At 37.3% G+C, this 19,817-nt stretch overlaps 1 protein-coding gene across 2 annotated transcripts in view; it reads right to left on the bottom strand.

Moving 5' to 3' along the window:
• Positions 1-19,817, bottom strand: part of col4a6 (collagen, type IV, alpha 6) — a 79,434-nt gene that overhangs the window by 31,499 nt on the left and 28,118 nt on the right. For both annotated transcript variants that reach the window (XM_053504990.1, XM_053504991.1), the window contains exon 4: positions 9,658-9,735. In XM_053504990.1, the coding sequence (XP_053360965.1) occupies positions 9,658-9,735 (78 nt within the window). The remainder of the gene's footprint in view (positions 1-9,657; positions 9,736-19,817) is intronic.

The following is a 19,817-nucleotide window of genomic DNA, read 5'->3' as shown; positions in this document are numbered from 1 at the left end:
GTATAATGCTGATAATTGCGCATCCCCACAACACAGTTGTGTACATTGTCATACAATGTATTTTAAAGTGAACAAAATTGGATGTGGGTGTACTTTGGATTAAGAAAAAAAGGTAAATGACCAATGAAGGACAATCTTGATTGAAAATATTTTTAAGCCAAAGTACATTAGCGCTGATAAAGGGCATTGGTGGCTCAGTGGTGGATGGCCTCGGTTTTATTCCTAGCCATTCTGAGTCCCAAGTCTGGATAGAATGGAAGGGTTGCATCAGAAAGGGCAGTCAGCATAAAACCTGTGCCAAACTGTATATGTATAGGATGGCCTGCCATGGAGACAGCCAAAACATTGTACTCTGCAGATTTCATTCTGTGCACTTTATCAGGGCTGTTAAAGATCCAGTGGCTATCCCAACAACACTGGGTACACAATATGAATATCTGCTTCATTTAGAATACATACTTTAAGAATCATTGTTTTTTAATGAGCTGTGATAAAATTTAAAGAACATTGGGACAAAGTCTGAACTTTTCCCCTGGAATTTCATTCACTACCAATGGAAAAAAAATGAAAACAGTGTTGCATTGCAACATCATAACAATTTACATACCGTATACAAATGCTATCTAAGTGTTAAGACTGGAAAATGTTCTGCTTGCTAAACATGAGCAAGTTACAAAGCCAAGCCAATGAGGCACTTCACATCTAAATAACAGGTTTACTTGATTTTGCGACATACTGTATAAACACAAAGACAGACGTCCACACTCACAATTATTTACATATATACACATGCAAAGTGCAAAGTCTTTTATTCCCTCCATCACTGCAAAAGGTACTGTTTTAACTCAGCACCATGTTGTCTAGAGCTTTCAGCATCTTTGATGGTAGCCTGGGGTACAATACATTTTAAGACATCACTTTCTGACTGCTCACGCAAGCTTCTGTTTCCTCACTAATTCACTTGTGGTACTGTAGCACATATCTTAACACTTAATCAGTATAGAGTTTGGACATGGAGCAATAGATGGAGAACTATTACTTATTCACGTATTTTGTTTTATATCATAACATTTATGGTTTGGATAATAAATCATTTGAGGAGCTGAAGGTGCAAGAAATCGCAAACAAATCCATGTCGCAAGATAAAGAACATGGCTAACTCACCATTTTTTCCCACCCCTGGTGTAATTCTTTTAAGTGGTAGACTTACATAAACACAATGTTGCCATGCACAATATACACTGCCTAGCCAAAAAAGGAAACATTTCGGAAGAATAATATTATCGACCAGCATCAAACAAAGACAACAACTAAGGGGATTTAAAATGACAGGGATCGGGGAAAGAACTGTCCAACACATTACTAAAACTTAGAATATGAAAGAAATAGCTAGTTTAATAGTGAGAGTAAAAGCATTTCCGAACGAAATGAAATGAGAATTCACAGAATTGGGACTAAACATGTACATGTACTTTGAACTACAATAGCATACTTTTCTCTATGATGAATTTAAAAAATATGAAAACATAATTGCTGCTGGTTTGGCTTATTTCAATAAGGGGAATGGGGCGAGGGCACATTTTCATTTGATTAACAGTGCTGTTAATAATTGCAGTTTTCTGAGCTCCACCCCTATTTAATACATGGTTATACGTATTATATCTACATGGTTATAATATATCTAAATTCATTAGACTTTGATAATATGTTTGCTTAGGGTATATTTGTACCCCTATACACAAATCTTCTTGGTGACAGTAATAACTACAGTGATGAACCACTGGTTACTCAGTTAGTCCTATTTAATCATCAGGTGGAAGAACTCTGTCAGTCAGGCATTAATATCTACTGTAGGCTGCAAATACTAGCATACAATGGCTAGTTGTAACTTTCAATATGCTGTGCGAAGAATTATTTATTAGCCCTTTTGTAATTTCAGTCAGAAGAAAATTTATATGTTTTTGTTGCACTGACTTGCAAAAGGACAAAGAAATATATTCACTTATTTCTAAGGAATCCTCTTGTTCCTTTACTCAGGATACGCTAATCACTAATGCCTAAGTCACACACATTTAACACTAAAGTGCACATGGGTATACCCAGAATTCTTGTGTGGTGGGCTTTGTGAGGATGCCTGCCCATAATAAGTTAAAACTTGGACTTGCGGTTATAAAAATGTCCCAACTGTATGCAGACAAGATAAAAACATCCAGCCACATTACTGTGCACTAGACTGCCTCATTTGTAAAGCAAATCCTTGTCCTCACAATGCACACAATAGAAAGCATTCTGTCTGGATAAGCCACTGGCCCTACCGACCTGGTTACCCAAATTGCACCACACTTCCTGAAAGTACAGCCAAGAGAAGTCATGAGTAGACAAATTCCCTTCAGATCATACAACTTAGTCTGGCTGGCCTGAGGATTTGGTGGGACCCATTGTTCTTGGGCAATGAGGCCCAGGGGATGATTTTAACTGTCACACTATGTGCTCAGTGGGAGCAGAGATGGGCACGACGTAAGGAAGCATTCACTCCACATGAGAGCATGGAGAAATGGAGTGTGATTGGCTTTGGTCTTTGATCACTAAGTTTCTGACATAAGTACCGAAAAATATCCAGTGTCCTGCCTGATCATTATAGCACAATCAAAACAATACTGTACAGGTGAATCTAAACAACGATGTAAAAATTCTTTAAAGGGATACCTGCAGCTCCTAAAGTCCAATTACGCTCTTTAATAGACTTTTCAAGTAACCCTACATCCTCAAAGTCCTATAAAAAAAAGTGCAAGAGATATACCCTTGAGCGTGTACATTTTGTGAACTTCTCATCTTGTTATTATTAGTCTCCATGTGCCAAACCGTACTTTAACACAAATGCTTACTACAAGGATAGCTTCAGACAAGATGAAAGAAAGTTGTAAAATAGCATTAATTCAAAACACCGTGCAGATAAGTATTCCGTCCTGTGTGGGAAGAGTGGGCGGCACAGCTGTGTTTAGGTTAGAGATCTGGAGTCCTATGTATGTTTTGTTAATAAATTTAACATCTGTGTGTGTGTGTGTGTGTGTGTGTGTGTGTGTGTGTGTGTGTGTGTGTGTGTGTGTGTGTTTGTGTGTGTGTGTGTCAGTTAAATCTTTCTTAAAGTTAGTCTGCCTAAAATAATAGACAGATTAAGATTGAATGTTGCTTTACTCAAAATGTCTTTTTTGTCTTTTCCCTAAACCATCTGTTATGTCCTTTAAATAAATATATTTAAATATTAATTTACTATTTTAACAAATGTGTATATGATTTTAATATAATTCTCTTCCTTTATTGGTAAATAACAAATTTAATCCAAACCTCCTCCAATTTAGATAGAATGCACACACTTGATTATATTAATCATAAATAATTTAATCAATAATCATAGATTATTATAAATAAGTATAAATAAATGTATATAAGCATATAAGTAGCGCTTTAGAGTAAAATTGTAGTTAGTTTGGGTAGTTTTAATTCAATTCAATTCAATTTAAAGGATTATTTAAGTGTATGAAATGTGAATTTGTATGAATCAAAATGGTCAGTTTGTCCCTGGTGAGCAAGCCGAGGGCGACAGTGGCAAGGAAAAACTCCCTGAGATGGTAATAGGAAGAAACATTGAGAGGAACCAGACTCAACAGGGAACCCATCCTCATTTGGGTGAAACAGGAAGCAGTAAATGATCTGCATTTATACAGTGTGTAGGGTGGGAGGCAGTTCAGCTATAATAGCTGATGTTAATTGATGTTAATATGGAGTCCAGGTAGTTATTGAAGACCCAGGTAGACTTGTAGGATTTTACTATGGATTCGATTGACATGCCTCTATTAAACTGTATTATAATTTTCTATTTTAGAATAACAGAACACAGTTATAAGAGTAAAAACTTTCTTTATTTTTCTATATAATTCCTGGATATTAGGATATTACGTTAATGTCTAGATTTGAAAAATTGTGTTTAATAAAAAAAAAAATCCAACATACAGACTAAGGAACATCAAAAGTTTTTATATAGGGATTAATGATACCACTATTATATGAATTTAAAATAAACGCACAAAGTTGTACCCTATATTCTGTCATTTCTTCTTTTCTTGTTTCATACCTACACTTAATCCTTGGTGCCCAGTGTGTGTGTTAATCTAATCAATGCTCAGTGTGTGTGTGTAAATTTATCAATGCCTAGTGTGTGTAAATTTGTCAGTGCCCAGTGTGTGGCAGTGTCTCTTCCTAAACCAGAGAAAACATATAATCATCTGTCATAAAATGACTGCCTATACAATGCTTAATGGAAAACTAGTTTATAACTAATGTTTGTGGTAAATATAACCTTGTTATGACTGTTTATAATAGATAATTAGTATAGAGGGCATATTACCAACGTTTGTTTGAGAATATCATACCAAACCTATCTTTATACTGTCTATATACACAGAAGGCTCATTTTAGTATAATATATTAAATCACATTACGTTATAAAATGTATTCCCTGTTGTCATACTTGTCACTTTTTTCTTGTTTCTGCTTAGTTTTTATTATCTCTTAAAACTAATTATACAAGCCCTATTGCTATTGGTCTGTTCTGTGTACCTCAGAAATGCATCATCTATGGTGACAACAGTCTTATAAACAGACTATCAAAAGTCAGAAGGAATGTGAATGATGTCGAACAGCCAGACTGCACCCAAGCTTTCACATCATGTCCGCAAATAATACCAATGATAATAAAATCTGTATCTGTAAAAGGCAGACATGCATTAATACTAGATACATTATTATTAGCATTAATTTTGTAGCTGGTCTGCATAGTGTAAGGTGACAATGATTCAATTTATGCATGTAGAGGCTCAACAAAGACTTCTATATTGCAAGGCTCTATTATGACATATTACTTTTTGCTTTGGATCAGCAATGTGAATGTGCATACAGTATACCATATGTTGCATTTGTTTATGTTGTTTAGTCCTGTTCTTGGGTTAAATAGGGAGGCAGGCTTCATAAATGCTGGAAAAGTACTTGAAAGACATTCCTGTGTACACCTAATTAGTACGGGGTTAGTCTTCTAAATACATACAAACTTTGTTAACATTTGTTTGTTTCCTCTTACTTTTTTTTCAGAACGAAACCTAACTTATTGAAATATAGAACAGATGGAACCCACTGACTGACTTTTCTGTTCCCTGAGGCACGAAGTAGTGCCAGACGGTAAAATCAGTAATTAAAATGAAGTAAAGACTATGAGATCATTACGATCTACATACAGTATAGTCACAAAATCAATTTTAGTACTAAGCATGAGGAAAATAAACAGCAGGGGAAGAAAAGGCAGATCGAACCCCTATCTGATCAAAATCCTCTTCCTTGCCCGAAACACACACTCTACTAATCAAAAAGAGCATGGTCCGGTTCTACCCATTCACATTACTGGGCAGACTTGCAAATAGTGATACACTCAACTACACACCTTATTATCAGCCTTAATCATAGAGCAACTCCACTGACATTTTGTACTTGCATACAGTGATACTAGGCTTAATGGCTAATAACATAAGGTTACATGTTTAAGCTGTCTATACGACAGCACCCAGTTCTTAGCAAATTCTTGCACTCCCTCTTATAATTTTTTGCTGATAATAGTGTTATTGTTCAGAGAAATGTAAGTGACATTTGCTTGGTATCTCACTACCTTGTGTAAGACTTTACAGTACAAATCTTAAGGTCACTAGATTGTTTGGCAGTTATGAAATTCTACAGGTTTTTTAGGCATTACTTATATACGTAGCCTCAAACCATGGTAAATGTTTGCCGAATTCTTCGAGGTGCCTCGTGGTGACAAGAAAAATCCAAGACAACATGTTTCTGAGGTCTCCATAGGTTCTCCCAAAGTGTTCTGTGACACATGAAAGATAACTCTTTTTGTGTGTGCGTGCCCTAACACAAACCATGCTGTCAGCCTTCTGTCACCTCTGACCTTACTGGAAATAGATCTTACCGATCCAAATGAGTCCAATATGGGCATTTGTTTATGTTGGAACGTCTAAGTGGAGTGTATGTTCTCGAGCAGGCTTGTCATGACCATGCTTGTCTTGTGGGAGTATTTTGAGATTAGTGAATGCAGTTTTGTTCAATCAAGCATAGCTATCTCGCGACTGTAGAAAAATAAGAAAAATAAGCCTCTTAGGCAATAAGCTGTATCTCTATCTCTCATTCATTCCCTCCAAACATTTTGTTTGCTTGACTGCACGTCCTGGGGTTCTTTCCCTTCCTCTGACCTTTTAGTGATTTTCAGGTTGGAGATTCTACTGCTAGACATGTAATGGGGCTGAAGTGTGCTTCATGAGGGCAGAACATTGGTGGTGGCTTTTGTAGCTTTAAAAAAAATATATTTTAATCAAAAAGCAATGGTGAGTAAGTATAAAAAAAAAGTATTTTTTTTTAAATACTGCATCCTGAATGGTAACTATGATCAACTTAGGATTTTCAGCTGAGAGAGAAACCCTGATTACTGTAGGTCTGTTTATAAACCACGATTTATCAGTCACTACCCAAAGGGAGGCCACATCACTGGTGAGTGTACACTATTTGTATATGACATTTCTGAAAAAAAGCAAAGGAGATGCTCTTACATTAGTAGGGTATGCGTAAATGTGTATATGTCTGTGTGTGTGCTCAAATATTTGTATAAATGTGTGTCTGTGTGTGCCAAGGCTCTATTTAAGGCTTGTACTATGGGTGATCTGATGTTAAACAACAATTAGACATGTCTGCCCACAGCCTGTAGTTACACTACATACTGCACCAGACACTTTACAAGACCGCCACATTAAACATCCGCTTTACACTGCCCTTACCATGAGTACATATTACATTCTAATGACATTTACCTCCTCCAAATAATCTAAAGCTCTGAAGCTTAGGTAAGAAGCAATTATAGAAAGCAGGTAGTTAAAGTTTTCTGACATAAATTAACACTGTTTATTAAACTGACAAATCTCAGAACATTATTTGGTTAGAAAGTTCAAATCAACTCAGATGGTCTGGACAAAATAGATTATATCCAGAATCAGACCATGTACTGAGACCGCACATACACACAAACAGATATACCACGTCTTAAGAAAATCAGACTTAAATCTAGTTGATTCATAACATTAGTCGTTCTTACTGTAAGTAGGCGTATAAGGTCTCCAAATGGCAACACTATAATTATCACACATTGATGCCTATTATTGGCCCTGGCATGCTATAAACAACACCATAAATATTGTGTAGAGTGAGCTTATGTGTGAATGGTGAGATCCCAGCATGCTTTGATTCCAATAAAATCTATCTTTCAGCTGGTGTGAATGGAACAATAACTAGGGCTATAACTCTGTTATGCAGACAGCATTTTGCTAATAAACAGCATGGAGAAAAATTTTAAACCATAAGTCTTCCATGAATCATATATTTTCCATAACCTCTGTATGGTGTTGTTAAACAGATTGGTTCGGAACAATATACCTCTGTAGGTGTGCCCTGAAATCTGGCTCCAGATGCAGCAGATCCCAGTCATATAAGCTGTGAGGTGCGGCCTTCATGGATGCTCTCACAGATGCTTAATCAGATTGAGGGTGGTATGTTTTGGTAGGTGGGACATGTCAAAGTAACATCAACATGAATGGCAAAACCCAACGTTTGAAAGCAGAATATTGCCTAGAGCAATCCTTTTATAGGCTTTTATTCCTCCGAAGGTGCATCCTGGACTATCTCTTCTCCAGATAAACATTACATATGCACCTGGCCATTCACATGATATAAAAGAAACCGTGATTCATCAGACCAGCCCACCTGGTCCTCCATTGGTCCACAGTTTGGTTCTGGTGCTCATGTGTCTATTGTGAGCACTTTCAGTAGTGGCCAGAGGTCAGCATGCTCATTTTGGCCAGACTGAGGCCCCATATACAGCAAGTTGAGGTTCATTCTGTGAATAGACAAATTTCTATCACAGAAGGCATTACCATTTTTTAGCAATTTGTGCTATAATAGCCCTTCTATAAGATTGGACCAGACGGGCTAGCCTTTGATACCCAAGCACATCAGTTAGCCTTGGGCGCCCATGAGTCATTGGACCATTTTTGGTTGGTACTAAGCACTGCCTCCTGGGAACATCTAGGAAAGACGTGCTGTTTTGAAGATGCTCTGAACAAAATGGCTAGTCATCTAGCCACCACAGTCTGGCCATAGTCAAAGTCACTTAGGTACTTATGTTACCTATTTTTACTGCTTCCAACACATCTTCAAAAAATGACTGTTCACTTGCTTCCTAAAATATCTCACCCCATAACAAGTGCCATTGTAACAAGATAAGCAATATCACTCACTCCACATGTTGACTGGTGTATATGCTAAATGCAAGATTGGTATATACTGTACATACCTTCTACTTTAAAGTAACATTTAGACTTTAATTTACAGCACCATGTTCCAACAGTGTTGCTTTCTTTAAAAAACATAACGAAAAGAAGCTTGATTTATTAAAAGTAAACCTTTTGTTTTAGTTTTATGAAAGAAAATGTGTAGCAGAGAGTACCTTTGTCCCATTTACCTCACCTGTTAAGGACCACCAGTAGGGACAACAGCTGCCACTACTTAAACGTGTTTATAGCACACACACTCATATACAAATGTATTTGCAGCTGTCTACTATGTATACTTAGGGCAGTTTTTTACCTGGGCTTTTTAAACTCTATACATATATGTAGTTAGGTAGCTACTGTGATTTGATATATATGATGCTATTTGTTTAGTGCTGCAAATTTCTGCTTTTCTGATTGTTAACTCGCATGAAAATTTGCGATATCATATGGTATATACTGTATTGTCAATGTTTTTTCCTCTAACTGTTTCCACCATGCCATAATAATAATAATAATAATTATTATTATTATTATTGGGAACTCTTTATTATAAAAATAATACTTTAATGACTACGTTTTTAGAGGAGTACATTTAATGCTGTGTAGAGGATGCTTTAGCTGAGTGACAACAGAGAAACTGATGTTAAGATAAAAAGATAATCAATTGCAGAATTTAACTTAAACTGCATTAAGCGATTGGTTAGTTGCAGGGAAATCCTGGGCTCAAAATGAGGCTGTGGGTTCTCTCTTTCTTACTATGTAATTGAATCCTCATTTAAATATCCTAAAAATAGGATTTCAAAGGGTTTCTCCCCAAGGCCTTCCTCATAAACAAACTTTGTAAACATTATAAAGTCATAAACACTATTAAAGTTATAAAGTCATAAACGTGGTATCAAAACAAAGGTTCCTAGGAATCTTAAACTAAAATTACCCAGAATGTAAATAAATATCTAATTTTATGTGACAAGGTCACAAGTATGCACCACAAATAAAGTCAATCTTCAATCTTCCATTTTTAGATAAAGTGTGTGTGTGTGTGTGTGTGTGTGTGTGTGTGTGTGTGTGTGTGTGTGTGTGTGTGTCACAATGCACAATGTGTTTTAGCACTGGAAAATTGCCATTGCTACAAATACAAGTTCTGCGCAGTATTTGAATTGACACGATATTTGTATATTATAGTTAGTGTTGAGGATATCCACAAAACCCTGTGTGTAGATGAGGTACTCACCCTGCCACCTTTTATTGGAGGACACGGACATCTTCCATTACAGTCACGCCCTCCGCATGGTTCCTGAGTCTTCGAACCCTAGAGAGACACACAGAAAGAAAGAAAAATTAATTTCAATACCCTATGTCTTCTTATGCAAGCACAAAGGTATGTGAATAGAGTGGAGAAAAGCACGTGAAGGCAGTGAACCACTGACATTGCATAGACCCAACTTAAATAAAATGAGATTTCTAATTGTAAAAACATTGGTAATGTTGGTTATCTCATAGGTAGCATTAAATTTGCTTTGGACAATGCTTTGCACATGAGCGGTGGACATGTCCTTCCAATATGAATACTGTATTGATTAATTATTACAAGGCAAATGATTCATGTTTAGTGGTTAGCACGGTCGCCTTGCACCTCTAGGTCCTGGGTTTGATTTTCATGTTGGGTATGTGTACATGGAGTTTGTATGTTCTCCCTGTGTTTGGTGGGTTTCCTCCGAGTTCTCAGATTTCCTCCCAGTCCATAGCCATTCTCTCCCTGTCCATAGACATGTAAACTAGGCTTATTGGCAATCCCAAATTGGCCAATTGTGTGAATGCGTGTGTAATGTTGAGGTCCTACCACGGTCGTATAAATGGGGAATAAATATAACGGTCACCATTGGACTCCATGGTCCCTTGTTGGACTACAGAGGTTCCTAGATAGATGGATGGAAATAATCCTTACAGTAAAATATTTAAATATATTAAATTGATGGTCATAAGGGAGAAGTAATCCACAAGTTATATTAGACAAATTACCACAAAATCACAAACAGACACTTAAATTATGTTATTTAATTAGAAAAAAAACATATTAACACTGGGTATGCAAGATACTCAGTTACAGCCAGTGTCTGTAGTTAGTGAGAGTAAAAGTGATGGTCTCGAATCAGCATTTGGCCTTTTCATGTGACATCAAAAAAGAGTTATAAAGACAGAAGCAATTCTTTGCACAGTGAGAGGCCTGGTACGTGCAAGCTCAGGAATGTTCACAGAGCTCAAACAGTAGGTGCAGTCGAATAAGGGTGCTTAGCAGAGACCGGCCCTGGGCACAATGGTCGAAGGTCATCAGGGAGCGTTTCAATGTGATTAAGGGATGAAAGGGTGTGGGAAGGGATGATATGACCCAAGCAGGGAAAAAGAAAATTGCTATTAAATCTTTTGGGTGAATGAAATTCCACTATGCATTATCAACAGCAGCCAAACAACAATGCAAAGGACACGTGTATTTATGTGTGTGTATACTGTGAGGGAAGATTCCCAAACTTTTTTTTTTTTTTTTTTTACTTTTTAGTTATACTAGAAACCATTTGTGCCTGAGAAAAACTGAGAAAAATGAGAGAAACGAAATGAGTGCAGAAGTGGGTAGAACGATGCCCTGATTCATTCATACCTCTGATCTGCTGTATAGTGATAATTGGCCTGACAGAAACAGGCCAAAAGGAAGAGAGGCACACAGAACGAGAAAAACTATCGTTTTGTGAGATAAATATTTTCTTAAATTGTACTGGTAAGAAGACCAGCACAAACATGAGGGGTCATAAGATAGTTTCAATGCCTGTGCCATATGTTTTTATCACACGTACATGCAACATACATGTAAGCGACATGTTACTAGCTGCAGTGAAGAAAGGGTTAAAATCCATAAGAACAGAAGGCGTAGAGGAACGCTTTGCTGTGAACAGAATCTTGGCGCATATTTAGCAGGTGAGCTAGAATCTCACCAAATCTGAACTTTTCCTTAGTGTTCAGAAGAAAATGCATTCAAGTGGGGGTAATGCAGAGGTCAAAAAGGAGAGTGGGATAATTCTATACTCCTATCCTCCTCCAGTTGATTAAACAATCTCAACCCTTTAGGGGCCGTTTTGTCACTTTCTTTTCATTGTGATTAACCTACCTGTTGAAGGATAGACATCTTATATGTTAATCTGTTTTTCTTCATGGACAAAAGGGGAAAAAATCCCCCAATAAGGCATACGAATCATAATGCCACACCTTGACATTTCTGCACTGGATTTCCTGAGAAGTGCTTTTGAGAACAGAACAAAAACAGTGGAACTTAAGGAGAAATCTCTCGTAAAACACACAAGGGAGAAGATCAATTTCCACACCCTGCAAAACACCACTAATTCCTGTGGGTACATGCCTGTGAGTGCTGTGAGAGAGGGTAAATGTGTATTAGACCTGTGAATGGACTGGACTGTTGATAGGTGGACTGTTGATTTGGGCACTGATGTTTACTGTCTGATTTGTCCAACATTAGTATTAGTAGTTTTTGTTGGATTGTCCTGCCACATACAAAGTGATAATCTGTTTCATGCCAATCTTCTGCTTTAGACTCCAGTCCGGTAGGTGGCAGTATTGCACCAACCACACATAAACTCAAAAGAAGAAATAACTTGCTATTCCAAAATGCAAGTATTTTTAGATGATGTAGGCGGTTTTTATGCTCGTCAAAAGCTAAGGAATATTTTTAATGAACTTAATTATTATAGACTAGAATAATCATTTGTTTGTTTAATATCGATTTGTTTATGATAAAAAGGCTAAGTAATCTAAAAAGTGTTAAGCAGTCAAATTAATTAATTGAATTGTCCAACAAAAGATTTATTAAACTGGATGATTGATTAAATCACAAATTAGCCTTCTACAGTATCACTGGCCTTATATTATCGAAGAAGACTAGGGCAACAATTAAAATCTTTTTTCCTCACAATCTTTTTTCTTTTTTTCATTTAAGGTAGGATTCTGAGAAAGAAACCCCTTAAATTCCTTAAATTATAACCTAGCCTTTGCAGGAAATAAAAGCTTTTTTTAAAATAAATATTTCTGAGGGGCAACCTGTCCAGTTTGTACCCTGCCTCGTGCCCTAAGTCTCCTAGGACAGGCTGCAGGTCCCCATGACCCTGAATACAGGATAAAGCAGCATCGAGTGAGTGAGTGAATTCTGAGAGGAAAAGAGCCAGAACTCAAACATTTTTTAATGGTGGACCTAATCTTCTTTCGGATTACATTATATGCAGAAATCCCTTGATTTTCTTCTTATATATTTTTCTTTTCTTGTTTTTATAAAGAATAAATGTGATTATATATATATTGAAATATGCACAACTACCAAAAGACATGGTTCATCAAATGTCCAGTACATAAGTTTTAAACAGGTGGCATAATGAAGCATAATGAAAATCTGAGGAATTCCAAGCCAGGTCATGAGACAAGACTGTTCCCATGAGTACAGGCATCATGCAAGAACTGTTACTGTAACTGTGGGGAAAAAAATATTCTGTTTAATGTGTAAAAATCCTGGAAATATTATAGAGTTTAGAAACCATGTTTTTTACAGACCTTGAAAAGTCAATATCTAAAGAAGAAAATATCAGCAAGTATTGGAACAGCCAATTTAATACTTGTAATAATGATGAACGCAGCGCATGAATGTGCATGTTTGTTCACACAAGTGCACAAGTGTGTGTAACAGTGAGTGTTAAGCTTTAATGAGTCCAAAAATAATGAGTCCAAAAATTTAGTGTAAATTGTTCAGGTATGGGTCTGGGTGTGGTGGCTCAAGACATGTTGTAGAACTGAGTATTTTAAAAAATATATTTTATGAATAACAATTAACAACAAACTCACTTTTCTGTGCTAAATGTAAATCAAAGATTTTAAATGTTATTACAACTATTAACAACTGAGGTATTACAGTACACAGAACTTTGTACAGGGTGTCCCATAAGTTCAGCATCATGAGATAAATGTCATTTCTTTTTTAGGACAGTAATGTATCAGCACAAGTGTGTCTTCTATTCATAGAAAATAGAATAAAAAAAATTAAGACATGTTTTCTCTATCGATAACTTATAGGGCTCCCTGAAAGTCTAAGAGAAATCATTTTATACTAAATTTGAAAAAAAGGTGCTTGCTGTAGCACAGCAACTCTGTCATTTAAAAACTACACATTTCTTGTTTGTTCTGGAAAGAATGCTGAGGAAAAAAACACTCTGTCAGTGGTAGTCACAATACAACACAATTTGCACAGATGCTCTACAAATCATACAAGAAGTTCATTAGATCTTGCTCTGATACTTTCCCAAGTAAGGCAGACTGTATGACTTCACTGAATGGTCTGAACTGATCCCATCCACCTCAGCTGTGTGCGTGTGACCCTATACAAACTAACACACGCACAGATGTTGACGTCATGTTTTTTTTTTTTTTAGCTTTGATTAATATTTATCTTGTAAAGTGCTTGCTAACATCTCCTCTGTTTTACTCCTGACATGAACCAATGCCATCCATCTCTATAAGAAACTAAAAAAAAGGGCCAAGCAAATCCACAAAGCTGACTACTTGTACTGTTTAATAATGCTGATGGAAAACAACAGCGAGAAAAATCGAAACTTTTTTCAATTGTGTGATAAGATAAATTAAGCAAAGAATGCAACAGTTTCATTTCTTCTGCTTGACATCTTAGAGCACACATGCAGAGACACATCCATGGGGTGTGGAATACACTTTTACAACACAAATGAATACGGTGACACATCTGCTTAACTCTCTTCCAACCCTTGCCTATATCTAGGAAACCAAAGGCTTCAGCTCTACTGGTTTTATCATAGTCAGATATCGACTTGCATTGCTTCCTGCATGTGGCCCTTTGTCACAGCTGTGTTTGAACACTCCACGGTCCACAGTTTACCCCAAGCTGACCCAGCAGTCTCACCCTCTCCACCACCCTCCATCCTCCTCTGTGCGTGGTATGTTGTAAACGAGACCACCCATAGGCAAAGCTGCGCTGTGCGTTCGTGTCTTTCAAGTTGAGCTAAACTATTACGCATGTCGATGTCAGCCAGCTGCTAGTATTCGACTGCTGGTTCCTGTATCCTCAGATAATGTAAAGATTTGTCTTAGGTGTACAGGCTGTGGGCTTGTAAACAGGAAATAAACACTAAAAGATGTAACCACTCAAAGTGATTTAAATGAAACCAACACGCTTGTATTTACTTAAACATTCACCTCTGCGTCCAAGAAATGCGTCCATAGGTCAAAAGAAAAAGCTTGTAAAAACTAGCCATTAAATTTTAATAACTGCTTAAAAAGCCATTTAGTTAAAGCAAATTTGCTATACTGTAATTGCACCTTTAACATTTATTCATAAATTGAAAAACTTACTGGCTCATGTCATTACACATAAAGGGATGAGGAAATCTCCAGCATAGCACAGAAATAAAGGATAGCACAATAAAGCAATATGCAATATCAAGAACCTCTGCATTTTAAACAATGATGTTTAGATCCTTTACGCTTTGGGCTCTGATCACAATTAAACAGACCAAAAAGTAGAAGAGAAAAAATATGTCAATCAATTTTTAAATGCTAAATATGTAATAACCACAATTTGTCTAACCACTGCACATGCATTTTACAGTAGCTCTTAAAATTCTATATAAAAAATAAAACTTACCTTAAAACAATTGTGACTGAAATGTTATATTCTTTTTTTTTTTTTTTTTTATCTTTTGATTTCCACCAATTTCCCTTCCTAATTTACACGCTTCCTCCTAAGGCACATGAAGCCAAAAGAAGCATCTTTTCAAACTACTGCTCACGCAACACGGGTCGGCGTAACACACAGAGAAAAGCGAAATCCACATTCTTCACTCTGATGACATTTGCCCGCTGATGCCCAGTGTCTCTAGAGATATGGGAAAAGTATGCCACCCCTTTTCCTCAGCAAGCATGGCCAAATTTGCTGCTAGCAAACTAGCTGTCGAATTAACAAGGTAAGGGGGTCTTTTTATAAATTTTTCATCATGTGATAAAAAGTCTACTTTAATTATATTTTCTTAGGCATGCAAAAAGGCTAGTTAAAAAATATTTTCACGAAAACAGTTCCCTTCACCCAGCTGCATCATTTTTCCGAAGGGCCAATATTTAAAGAAAAAAAAAAAGATCATTGAATCTCAGTTAATAACTGTTCTAACATGCGTGCAGACATACACACCCACTGCTATTAGAAACAATAGTTTATTTCTGTGACACATACACATCTGTCATATGCTAAGAGCAAGTACATGACAAAGCAAGGCAACATTAAAAGGAAGGATTTGAGTTTCTGAGGTGAAAGGAGAGGCTGCCACAGGCTAACAGTGCATTGCATACTCAACTCTGGCAAGCCCAAGCACCTGCATACCTCAGGCTAATGCTCTGGCATGTCCAATATTTTGTGTGTGTGTGTGTGTGCGCGTGTGTGCGTGTGTGTGCGCGTGCGTGCATGTGTGGGTGCAAGTGCTTGTATTGACAGTGCAGTAGGTAAGTTCTGGCCAAGTCTGGGTTAATTCCGCACTGTCTGTTCATAAACACAGCTTCCTGCTCATCTGTTTGTCGAAAAACAACTGCTAATTCAAAACCAAAAAAAGGTACATAATTCGCTTTTGTAAATGTATCTGTGTTGCTCCAGGAATAGAGCATGCACAGACGTGGAGCCGGCAGCCAGCAAAGTGATCAGCAATAACCTCGTCGCAATCAAGCTAAGGATCCCAGATCATTCTGGGCTCTTGACTATGTTGATGTTCTAACTTTAGCTCTGCTACCCAGAGATCACAGACTCACGGACACTAGTATCGGAATACAAGCTTCCTGTACCCCTTCCTTTTCTGTCTTTGCAGGCGGCCAGTCTTATACAGTACACCACAGTCATTCATAGGAATACCAGCAACATATGGACGTCTGGACTGATCTGGACTAGCGAATCAAACATGAAATAAAGTATTATTGATGTGGGCCCAAGCCCAATCACAGACAAACCAGAATAAAAGATATGAACTGGGATGTTATATGATCCTGAGCACTATTTGCTGCACCCTCTCACCCCTCACTAATAATTACAGCTGTGCCAATCCACATGCCAATGGCATTTCCTCATCTTTTATTACACCTACTGGTTAAAGCAGATACTCACTTTAGGGTATATAAGCTCACATACATAGTCTACACCCTGAATCTGAAAAACCAACGTGAGTCTTTCAATTTAAGGATTATTTACAAACCATCATTGAATATTAGCATCTACATTAAATCTTGTTGAACTCAATTGATCTAGTTGGTTTAGTTATGGCTAATGTCCTTGTAAACAAGTAAAGTTACTTATCTATAGCATTCGACCACAACTGGAAGTCTGACAGTAATTAGGCTGGCTTTACAGTTTAACACTCATGAGAGTTTCATTATGTCTGTTAATGACACAGGAACAGGAACACGAACAACATAAAGGCTTAGCAAGAATAATAAATGTTGCCAGATTTTGTTCATGTATTGCCTGTCTACATTTACACCTCATTAACACGGTAAACTGCAGAAAAAGATATATACTGTACCGTTTACAAAGGTACAAGCGAATTTCCCTGTATTGGTGATGAATATTGCCAAATTTTTTAACTTGCTTTACATTTGCTGTTTTGTTTTTTGGGACATTGTATTTGTAATTTTATACTTTCATGGAATGTATGGATAAAGTACTACATTTTAAAGTTATTCTAAAATTATTAATGTCTATATTTCAAGACCTCAGAAGTAAAACGTTTAGATCTTTTATACTTCATTGGCACCAAGGCAATATTTTAATATGCAATAGGCATATTCCATATTAAGGCAATATAAAAGGCAATATTATTTCAATGTAAAATGTACTATAAATAAGATTCATTTCAGAGCCTCCTAATATACATTCCATATTATAACTTCCACATTTGTTCATCACATGATTAGGATTTGTTCTGACATTTTTGAACAAGTTATATGTTATTAAGTTAACTTTTATGTTCAAATAATATAAATTTATCTTCTCAGTGCTTTCGGATTCAGTTCTGACAGTTTCTGGTCTGGAAATGAGCAGATCTCATGCAACATAGGAGCGGTGTCGTGGCTGCTGCTGTGGACATTACCTACTTAAGATCCATCTCGCTGATGAAAGGTGAAGTGGCGTCTTCTCCTCTATAGGCTGTAATTACCAGAGTTAAGTAGCATAGTGTTAATAACGCTGTTTGAAGTGTAGAGAGGAGCCTGGGGAAGTTAGACCTTATCCAAATAGGGGGCACATCCGTAGTGGCAAGGTTGCCAGGTGTATCATGACTTATTAACAAACATGGTTTGCAAACAAGTATCCGCTACATCATTTTACTGATGCTTATATCAAAGTATTTGGTTATAACCTTTGTAGCTATAAATTAAACTGCAAGTGTTGGGAGGTACAGACTTTATTTACAGTGTTTATTGACTTTTTCCACTATTAAGATTAAGAATGGCTTTAAAAAGAGGATGCGTACTGGAAAGAATTCCTCACTCGCTACGCATGTTTGTAGATCAACAGTCCTTTGCAGCACATAATTGACATCTTTTGTAGAATGCTTTGTTCCAACCGGTAGTGTAATCGCATTTCGTGGTGAGGGGGAAAATTAATGACATTTCTGAGAAGCTTGTGTGTTAAACAACTTGCACGAACATGTTTGTCTGCACTCTTATGATAAGCGCATACAGCACAAACCTCAGAGGATTAAAGATTCGACATTTTGCATACACACTGGCATTACACCGATAGCAAGCATATAGTAGCATAGGAATGGTTTTGTAGGGTACTGTACAATCATCTCGCATATACAGTAACCACAATCCTTTCACCTGACAGCCTTTTTTGTATTAAGTTTTCTTTTCCTTTGTACATGCATAAGTAAAACACACAATGAGTAATATATACTCGGAACACTATTAATGTGTTAGAACAGAAATTCATTTGTGTGTGCACTGCACTCGGCGCATCACAATATGACAGCAGCTTTTATAGATGCCGCCATAATGTTCTTAAAAAAAAAAAGAAGCTTAGTGTATAAATCTTCAATGGCACATTTTTATCAGGGGGTTTCTGTACGCAGTGCTTTTGTACCGAAGTGTCCAGTTTAGTCCTTTAGTCCTTATGTGTTTAAATGGATCTGTAGCATTAGTTGTTGTTCATGTTTCTTTCCTTAAAAGCACTGTCTGTGTTGTAAAATATGTCAATTAGTTTCTGTTTTGCAAACCAATGCTACAGAACAAATGTGAGTGCAGAAAAGTTTTGACCAGATGACACTGGTGTAGTTTGTCTCCTGTGAGCATTTTATTCTCACCCCTGCCTCTCTCTGTGTTAACTGAGCTGCCAAATTTGCTATTAATAGAAGGAGGACGTCTCGCTGTTCTGTTTTCAGCAGGTACGCCATGCCAAGAGTGAGACAGAAGGAGGACTCAGACTTGACTCATAGAAACATATAGAATGGAAGTTTGCGAGAGAATGTATAAAGACTCTGCATCTGTGTACAAAGAATGTGCACCTATTACAGTATGACTATGTGTACCAACACTGCAGATACAATATGTGTTTAGGTTGTAGGTTGGTGCAAAGCCAGTTGTCTTGGGTGCAGACCCCGTATGTGGATAGGTCGACAAATTCCTCATCTTCTAGACTAATACAAACAGAAAACTGGCCAAATAGACACACACTCCATTACCATCTTGGCTTCAGGTGATTCAGCTGACTCAGCTGTGGTTAGCACACCCTGCTCTCAGTTGAACTCAAGACAATTTAGGGAGTAAGTCCAGACAACATGAGAGGCTACCGCTACAGATTCTTACATGCAGATTTGCATGTGCGTTCTAGGAAGCAAGCGTGCTGCCACATGCCTATGTTTCTATAGGGGGTGATATGGTGGGTGGAGGTAAAAGAGGAAAAAAGTCCTTTCCTCTGTTCTCACAAACAGAGGAGAAATTCCAACCCCTGACACACAAACACACACACACACACACACATCACTGAGCATGAGGGTCTCTCTATCTCAACAGGTGGCCCTCATCTAGCTGGTCTGACTTTTATTATTAACCTCCCTTCCTTCACTCCCTAAAAACTAAGTAAGAAAAAACCCTATCCATCCATCTCTCCCTTCCCCCTTGTCCTCATCCCTCTGTGTCCCACTAAACAATGTCCCCTTTCATAGAGGCCGCCGAAGGGCCGTGGTCCGGCTAAAAGATCTCCCTGTCTGACATGGCCTTTGTTAGGGAACCAACTCCTCTTCTCCTTTTTTTTTTGTCCTGGCCAGGGTGAATGCCTAA

The sequence above is a fragment of the Clarias gariepinus genome, chromosome 1 (genome assembly GCF_024256425.1).
Source record: "Clarias gariepinus isolate MV-2021 ecotype Netherlands chromosome 1, CGAR_prim_01v2, whole genome shotgun sequence".
NCBI classification, from domain to species: domain Eukaryota; kingdom Metazoa; phylum Chordata; class Actinopteri; order Siluriformes; family Clariidae; genus Clarias; species Clarias gariepinus.
Note: the sequence above shows the minus strand (reverse complement) of the source record. Positions and strands in the feature narration are given on the sequence as shown.